This window comes from Procambarus clarkii, chromosome 36 (genome assembly GCF_040958095.1).
Source record: "Procambarus clarkii isolate CNS0578487 chromosome 36, FALCON_Pclarkii_2.0, whole genome shotgun sequence".
Lineage (NCBI taxonomy): Eukaryota > Metazoa > Arthropoda > Malacostraca > Decapoda > Cambaridae > Procambarus > Procambarus clarkii.
This window is the reverse complement of record NC_091185.1, coordinates 23,169,596-23,179,608: the sequence shown is the minus strand read 5'-3', so window position 1 is coordinate 23,179,608 and position 10,013 is coordinate 23,169,596. Positions and strand designations below refer to the sequence as shown.

Below are 10,013 nucleotides of genomic sequence, written 5' to 3'. Positions count from 1 at the left end.
ACCCATTGTTTTGTGTTCTGTCTTGTGTTGATGAAATTAATACCCTATTAATGCCACCTCACCCCATCCACCTCACTCAATTGTAGATATAAACAAATCGGAGATGTGTAAGTTCTATTCAGTTGTGTATGTGTAAACTAAAGTCTTTGAAAATGTAATAAGTTTTACGAAACGCGCTCAAGTGTCGCGTCAGACTAGAAATAAAAATGAATTTTGGAGAATTGATTTTTGAATTACCACCAACAGTGAAAAGAAATGTACGAAAGATAGAGAAAATTCGTGTTAGAATTATTAATCTTACTTTTTCGGTCCTATTTAATAATATATGTCTACAGGAAACACTGATACCAAAATATACTAATATATATATATATATATATATATATATATATATATATATATATATATATATATATATATATATATATATATATATATATATAAATATATATATATATATATATATATATATATATATATATATATATATATATATAATAATAATAATGTAATATTTTTATTATTATTGTTATATACATGCTATACAAAAGAAATAGAGTTCTGTTTTATATATACTGGTTGAAGCTTTATTTTCATTCAAGGTGTATTACACATGTCTAATCTAACTCTGCAGTCTGGTTAAGTGTATATTTAAATCTAAACTATATTATATTTTTGTTAATTATATATATGTATATAATATGATAATATTATTATATTTATAATATTATTATATATTATCATTTATATGATAATATTATTAATATTAATAATATGATAATATATTTAATAATAATATTATTATTATATATATCACATCAATCGCTGTCATCATCCTCATTGCGTTTTTGTAACTTTTGTTAATAACAATATTATGAGCATTGAGAATGATCAGCTAGTTCAATCCCAGCATCTCTTACAATTGAGGAATAATCGATTGTTGTGTTATGATCTTTTATTAACACAAAGGATCCATGACTATTTAGCTATGGCTATTGCTCTCTTTGACTACCTCGGTGATTTTAAAGATAATTTTCTTATCTGACTCATATTGCAACCGAGAAACCCATGGTCAAAACGTATCAAACCCGTTTAACTTAAAATATTGATAATTTGAAACAGTATTTTACTACATTTAATAACGATCTAAATATGGATGTGATAAACAACGTTAATAATTTTTCCATTCTCGATATTGCAATGGACATTTATCCTAGTAAAATATTCTATATAAATATGAAACCTGAAAAAGTTCATATATTGATATTCCCACCGATGATTCCAATAGGAAAAGTATAAGAATGTTAGAAACCACCCTTCCTAACGTTGTTTATACGCCTCAAATAGGATTCGTTATTCTTGAAAACAGATGTTGTAATGAAATGTTTGTTTAAAGAATACAATTACATATTTACCAAATATAATAACTCGAGGTACCAGCACAAACTTTATTGTTGAAAATTCCCTAGGGAATATTAACCAAAATACTATATCATCTATCAATAATTATTTGGCAGAAATGGTTTAAATTATAATAAATTAAAACAAAAAATGACTACAACATCCCCCAATGATGTTAATAATCTTAGCAGTGCCTTAAAAAATAAACAGTATAAAAAACCTTTCCAAATCTATTTAGATATTGAAAAATCTATTCTAAAGACACTCTTTACACACACCAAAATAAAATTTCACTATGAAAATAGTTCAGAGACTCTAAACCCATTTCCTCTGATAATATGTTACACCATATTTAACTTAGCAATACAAGAAGATGGGAAAAGAGAGATAAAACAATTTGAACCGAAGGAAAATATTCAAGAATTAAAATAATTCTTTAAAAATACCAATAATATCGACCGAATAGTTGGTTCATCCCTCATTAATGATTTTTTAACTAACCTTATATTTTGTGTGATCAAGGAATTTGAAAACGAAAATATGGATGGACCCAATCTCATGAACAGAATTTTTAGTGTATATAAATTTTTTGAACGGTTTCTATCTGCCCTTGAACGTAGTCATCTTCATACACCGAATTCAATCTTTGCCCAAGTGATTTACCTTTCTTATCTGTTATGTAAACGCATGAATGAACTCATTAAAAGTTGTGTAAATATGAACACTATCGCTAATTCTAAAATATATGAAATTCAAAATACCTTTCAAACTAATTTGACCCAAATAGATAATAATAATAAATTTTGTATGCAACAGTTACATGAACATTTTCAACGGCAACTTAAAAATTTTCAAGAGGTCTTTAAAAACAACATTGAAGAAATTTATAGAAAAACTAAGGAAAGTTAAAATGAATTATGGGAAAGAGTTAACTTTTCAAATATCGACACTATGCGCGAAAAAGAATTAATGTTATATAATCAGCTTGAGTTGATAGAACAACTCATACATAATATACCAATGGACGAAAGTGAAGAGGATGAAAGTTGTTAATAAGTATTATAGAAATATGAAGACATAATATCAAAATACAGATAATTTTATTCTCATAGTGATGAAATTTATACCCATGTGAGAGGACGACATTGTCTACTGTTTACATGAGAATTTTCTGCTTCTTATTAATTTATTAATAGTAACTGATCGTTTTCACATGAAATGACAAAGTAGTCATATTGTATCTTTTCTTTGTTTTCGATAATCGATGTTACTGTCCCAAAGATTTCTTTTTCACAGAAACACATTAAGGATAAGAGAGCTGTCACCATAAGACAGACACTGGGCTAACTTTCCCAGAGGCGTGGGTTCTGTTCTTTTGCTACTACTATTATCAGCTATTTTTCCATTTAAACCTTTAGAGAGAATAAAAGTATCTATATTTTTTATTTGATGAGGGGGTATATTGAATGCTCCAAATTCTTTCACCACATCACGTATTGTATAAGGTTTGATAGATATCAGGCGACTATATTGCTGTTGGACTGTTCCATCATCATCATTTGTCTCTGTCTCATAACTATTTTTTTTTCTTCCTAAAGCATTATAAACACCCCAATTATCTATCAGTATTGCTCTCATATCTGAATATTTAGGGTATTTATTGACAAAATATTTGTATTACACAGTCATAATACGTTAGAATATGAGTAAAATATTGACACATCTTCAATAGTGTTAAAACATTTTGGATATATGATCGTTTACCTGCCGACCATAAAATAAGAATGTTATGTTTGTTGGTGGCTTTCATATAATCTAACATTTCATATAAGAATGGGCGTGTGTACACTGAAGGAAAACTATCTGACAAATTCAATTGCAAATGTTGTTGTTCATCATATACAGCTAATGAATTATCAAAATCAAAAATGAAAAGAACAGGTGCCCTCTTTTCCTCATTAAGATATCGTACATATTTAAAAAAAAAAAACATATCTTGAGAAAAATCTTCAGTATCTAAGCTCTTTTTACTAGTAAAATAATTATTACTATTATTATCGTCGTTGTTTAGTAGTAGTAGTAGTATCATTAAAAGCATCATTAGTAGTAGTTATATTAGAAGGAAAATATGACAAAAGTTGATTTGTACTCATATTCCACGACATTGTATTTTAATATGTTTAAATTTATTTTTTTATTTTAAATAATTTATTTACTTAATTGTCTAACAAGATAACAATAGGTAACATCGGATGACCAAATAATGTTGATAGTATATGTTTTATTACTTCCTCAATTAAATGTTTGTTAGAGTGTCGCATTTTCTCGGTGGCCAGTATATTTTTCTTGAGTAAGCATTTTAAATGAATCATAGCATGGACGATAATAACACAGATATTAAGAGCTGACATTCTCATTCCTTGTAGACTAGTGTTGAACATTTCTCCATTAGACACATTTACAAATGTGTTATATAATATACGATATGAACCTAACACTTTATATCGTTTATCTGCTCCAGGCATAACCAGACGTAGGCATTTAAGCCACTTACCAGAGGCCGGTCATTATTCTAGTTTAATGAATTTTTGTCATCACCTATAATTGTTTTATAAATGCTTTGTAATTCATTTAATGAATAAACAATATACACATTATTAGAAATATGTTCAAAGTAAAGATTAATATACTCACAATCTTGAGGATGGAGGAGTTTTCCACTTTGATATCGATTACTCTCTAATGCCAAATTCAAAATTTCAGTATTTACTTCCATTCTACTCTCCTCAAAAGCGACAAAGAGATAATTTACTGGGGGTGATCTTGATTTTTTTTTATTTTCAAACCAAAAATAAAACAAAAATTGATCAGCAACTCCAAATAAATTTTCAATGGTTCTAGATGTAAGTTGCTGAGCCACATGTCCCATAAACCTAATCCAGTTATGATAAACTTTATTTATAATAAATTGGGCACTTTCATGGGAATATATTAGAGCTGTGATTGGCTCAGCTTTGATAATGTTACTTTTACCTAGACACTCTTCAATATACTGTAAACGTCTTTTTACTCTAGCTAAGCGTGTTCTTTCCTCTAAATCATAATCATCAATATAAACATCTTTATTAAGGTTGTTTTTTTCGTTTTCCATATGACCATCTGTGTTTACACGATATGCGTCCTCTTGTTTTTCTTTTTTTTTTAACTTGTTAGTGTCAAATGTATTATTATGCATTGTTACTTTTTTTAATTATTTTTAGCTACTTTAAATTTTATTGTATTTATAAATACATTCTTTCATGTTCAACTCATTTTCTTGGAAATAGAAAATATCTTCATCTTGTTGTGAAATTCTTATAAATTTTGGAGGTCCCCCAATGTCGAACGAGAGACTTAGATGACACCAGCAGTGGAGACGGAGGTAAAATTTTAATATTTTTCAATAATAATAATAATAATAAATCTGATGGATAGCTACAACTACGGATATTTTAAAATTACTCGAGGAACAGAAACGGCAAAATGTCAATACGCATTTCCTAGACTTGTACAATCCAAAAAATTATGGAACAGGAAACAAGGACCTGCATGAGTTTCTGCTGGTATATGATTCATATTGTATAAGTTTATCATATATATATATATAAAAGAATTCAAATCTAAATTAGGTAGTAATATTGCTATTATTGAAAAATATAATAAACAGTGCTTATCATGTTCCTCTCAATATATATTAGGACACTACCTTATGGGTGATACAAGTATTAATAGATATTATCACGAATTTCAGCAGAAACTAGGTGATATTGGTCAGGCTTCGGCTAGTTTTGCCCTAGGTAATATGGTAACCCCTAATTTGGATTATACGATGTGGAGTTGACCAGACCACACACTAGAAGTTGAAGGGACGACGACGTTTCGGTCCGTCCTGGACCATTCTCAAGTCAGGGACTTGAGAATGGTCCAGGACGGACCGAAACGTCGTCGTCCCTTCAACTTCTAGTGTGTGGTCTGGTCAACATAATTCAGCCACGTTATTGTGACTCATCGCGTGCATACGATGTGGATTAGGTCTGAAGATTTACAACTCAATCGTATATTTATTGGTCGAGTATATCTGACAGCATCACAAATGCGTCAATTAATAAGTCAGTCACCATACCGAGCTCATCAAATATTAGGTTTCAGTGATGTTACCACACCTTCGAAATTTGAAAAACTGGTTAACCAGGAAAATGCTGCTCAATTCATTGATTTTATTTCATATCTTCATAACCCTCAAACTGTTCTTGAAAAAGACATGGTATATATTACCGAAAATATAGTATACTGTAAAAATTAATAAAAAAAAGAAAAAAAAGTGTTTAATAAAAAATAGGTTATAACTTTTTGGAGCCAAACTTTTGATTTTTATTCTGGTGGGTTAAGAATAATAATAATATTGAAGGAATTTGCTTCTGATTAACTCTTAATTGTTTACTTCTCTTGTTTTTATTTGTCTTTGATTCTATTATTTGACCTCCCTTCAAAGTCGACATAGTCATAAAAAACTTGTCTAAGTATCGCTGAGTCACATCAGACCATATGCGCTTGGGGTTTGGTTCTCCTGGTCGTTCTCGTGCAGGGAACTGGTGATTTCCCTTTGATCAGTTGGTGTATATTCCCGTTTCCATTCGTTCTGACCCACTACCATCGCTACCAACATCACCACCCCATATTGAGGATGATACCACCAGTATCATCCTCAATATTCTCATAAATAGTTATTCTTCTCGATATTTTCAATAATCTTTTCTGTCTCTTAACAACTACCTGATGTTTATACTGATTCAAATGAAATAGAAGATGTCCAATTAAAGAACCATATAGAAGCAGTACGTACAAAATCACAAAGTGGAACGTAGCCAATTTAATGGAACAGACTGTGGATATCATGTTCCCATGCGGCCAGTCAGGATATATTTGTTCAAGGATTTTACAAATATGATTTGCCAACGAAAGATGAATCCAATTCATTACCGCCATTTGTGGTAATGAAACTTGAAATTCAAGAAGGTAATAATGAGGTAGAATGCAAAATAGAGGCTAAGAACGTTAATTCATTAGATACATTTACTAGCATTAAATTTAACATTAATGTGGAGGTCGAGGAAGAAGAAAAAACAGTTTCCTCTGAAGTACCTCTTGAAACATTACAAACAGATTCTTTAGAAATACCGCAAGAAACATTACATTCCCCCATCAATCAAACAGGTTTCTCTGAATTCTCTCGAGGGACATTACAATCCATCATCAGTCAATCACTCATCAATCAAGCAGAGCTCTATGAAGAACTTGTAGTACCACAAGAAATATCACAATCCATCATCGATCAAACATTCCAGTTAGTCATCAGTCAAACAGAGTCCTCTAAAGTACCTCAAGAGGTACTACAATGCATAATCCAGCAAACATTACAATCCGTCATCAAGCAATCCATTTTAAAATTACTATTCACCCCATTTATTGAAGATAAAAATACTTATAAAGGTCTCTTCATTACTCCCAAACCACCATTTTCGTATAATCCTAAAAATATCACCGAAACTGACAAGACATTAATACAACCCTCTAATGACTTTCTTTCGAATTATAATGAAGCCCACAAATATTTTCATAAAAAAGATTCATTTTACATAAATAAAGTTAGGACAATTTTTAATTCTGATATGGGATATTATACAAAAAATCCAATTATTTTAATATTTCCGTGGAATATTTCTGATTTTACACCTGACATTTATACAGATCTAAGTGAAATACAAGACAACAAATTAAACAACAATTTTATAAAATTATATAAACAAGGAAAAATATTTGACATGAACAAGTTATGGATTTCATGTACCCATGCAACAAGTTATCATATACATCTTCAGGGATTTTATATGAATCAGTTTCTGATTAAAGAGAATTCCTCGCCCCCATTTGTTATTATGAAACTTGAACTCCAAGACGGTAATAATGAGGTGGAATGTAAAATGTTGGCTAAGAAAAATAATTCCTCAGACACATTTGCAAGCATTAAATTTAACATTAATGTGGAAATCAGGGAAGAAGAAACAGCACGAGAATCACACAGAGGACGACAATTACAAGATGCAGGAGAAGGAGTAGGAGGAGAATTACAAGACGCAGGAGAAGGAGTAAGATGAGAATTACAAGACGCAGCAGGAGTAGGAGGACAATTACAAGATACTGGAGATGGGGTAGGAGGACAATTACAAGACAGAGGAGAATTACCAGATGCAGGAGAAAGGGTATGAGGAGAATTACAAAACGTCGGAGATGAAGGAGGAGAATTACAAACAAGTGAAAATGAGTCCTCTGACGTTCCTCACGTCATCAGTCAAATGGAATCCGTCGAACTATCTCATGAATTACATCAAGAAATATTCCAATCCTCCATCTGTCAAGCAGATTTCTCTGAACTACCTTAGGAAACATAAGAATATGCCCAAGAAACAAAAGAATTCGTTTGTCAAACATATTCGTCTAGACTTCAAAAATCCAAAATGAAATCCAAACTTGTAGAATCATTATTCTCGCCAGTTATCGAAGATATAAAAATTTATAAAGGTCTCTTTATTGTTCCCAAACCACCCATTTCGTATAATCCTAAAAATACTGCCGAAGCTGACAAGACACTAATTCAACCTTTTAATAAATTCCTTAGTTATTATGATAAAATCCACAAATACATCAATGATTATCCTGCATATTACGTACATAAAACTATGTAAAAATTCTAATATTGATAGGAGATATTATACAAAAAATCCAATTATATTAATATTTCCATGGAATTTCCAAAATTTCATACCTGATATTTATACAGATCTAAATGAAATTGAAGACTTCAAATTAAAGAACAATTTAGAAGCATCACGTATAAAATTATAAAATGAAGGAAAACGATTTTACATGAACCAATTGGTAATATCATGTACCCATGCTGCAAGTCAAGATATATTTCATTGTGGATTTTTTATGGATAATTTCCCAATGAAAGAAAATTCACTACCCCCATTTGTGGTTATGAAACTTGAACTCCAAGACAGTAATAATGAGGTGGAATGTAAAATGTTGGCTAAGAATATTAATTCCTCTGACACATTTGCTAGCATTAAATTTAACACTAATGTGGAAGTCGAGAAAGAAGAACAAACAAAAGAATCACATGGAGGAGGAGAATTACAAAACGCAGGAGGAGTCGGAGAAGAATTACAAAACATAGGAGGAGTGGGAGAAGAATTTCAAGATGTAGGAAAAGGAGGAGGAGGAGAATTACAAGATGCAGGAGAAGGAGTTGGAGACGAATTACAAGACGCAGGAGGAGTTGGAGGGGAATTACACAACGCAGGAGAAGGAGTAGAGTTACAAGACGCAGGGGAAGGAGGAGCAGAAGAATTACAAGACTATGGAGAAGGAGGAGGAGAAGAAGAATTACAAGATGCAGAAGGAGTAGAATTACAAGACACTGGAGAAGGAGGAGGAAGAGCATTACAAGATGCAGGTAAAGGAGTAGGAGGAGAATTAGAAATTGCAGGAGGAGAACCCTAAGCAGTAGGAGGACAAGGAGGAGAAGAAAGAGGTGAACCCCCGACCAAAAAGGTAAAAACTTCACAAACAGTAGAAGGAGGAGGAGGAGAAGGAGAACCACAAACAGTTGGAGGAGGAGGAGAATCACAAACAGTTGGAGGAGGAGGAGAATCACAAACAATTCGAGGAGGAGAACCATAAACAGTAGGAGGAGGAGGAGGAGGAGAATCACAAACAGTAGGAGAACCCCCACCAAAAAAATAAAAACTGGATTCAGCTTCAAGGAACAAAACGTTCCTGGACTCTTTATACATAATCTTGACCCTATAGGTCATCAGTAGTTATATCTCTGATGACGCTGATGCCACCTACACCCTGCTAAGTCACCTTTCCTATGTATACACACTATAAACATTTAATAAGATAAAACCAAATTCTATCATTTTTTAGTAAGTATATAATAATTATATTATTAATATAAATATAATTATAAAAATAGAATAGTGTTTACTTTAAAATATACACTCAACCAGACCGCATAATTAGATTATACATGTGTAATTTACCTTGAATGAAAATGAAGATTCAACTAGTATATACATAACTGGACTCTCAATTTTTTAATAGGTATATAATAGTAATAATAATAATAATAAAACATAATAATAGTAATAATTAATAATAGTATTATTATATACTTACTAAAATAAAAAGAAACAGAGAGTTTAGTTTTACCAAGCCGCAAAGTTAAATTATACACATGTAGTTTATTTTAAAAGTAACTGATATGATACAATCTTCATATTATCCCCCTTCTCTTACAATATGTGAAATTTGTTACAGGAGTTTCATGAACGATGGAATCAATTGTGTAAGTGGATTTCCACAAATGGATGTCAACGTGGAAGATATACTGTTACGGACCCGAGTCCAGCGTCGGAGCATGGAGCAGTGACGACAACGCCATCTGTGAGTCCGCTCCCGAAACCAACTCCAAATGGACGACGCCATCTAGTGGTGACAGGATAGGC

The 10,013-nt window shown here is 31.3% G+C and overlaps 1 protein-coding gene across 1 annotated transcript; it reads left to right on the top strand.

Moving 5' to 3' along the window:
- The first annotated feature begins 8,445 nt into the window (after nt 1-8,445).
- On the top strand, nt 8,446-9,003 carry LOC123756222 (aegyptin-like). The gene has a single exon (XM_045739303.2). It carries the CDS (start codon nt 8,446-8,448, stop codon nt 9,001-9,003), a length of 558 nt encoding a protein of 185 aa, XP_045595259.2.
- Nucleotides 9,004-10,013: the final 1,010 nt, after the last annotated feature.

Excerpts from the sequence above, each read along its gene's own strand:
- LOC123756222 (XM_045739303.2), top strand. The coding sequence starts at position 8,446 with ATGAAAGAAAATTCACTACCCCCATTTGTGGTTATGAAACTTGAACTC.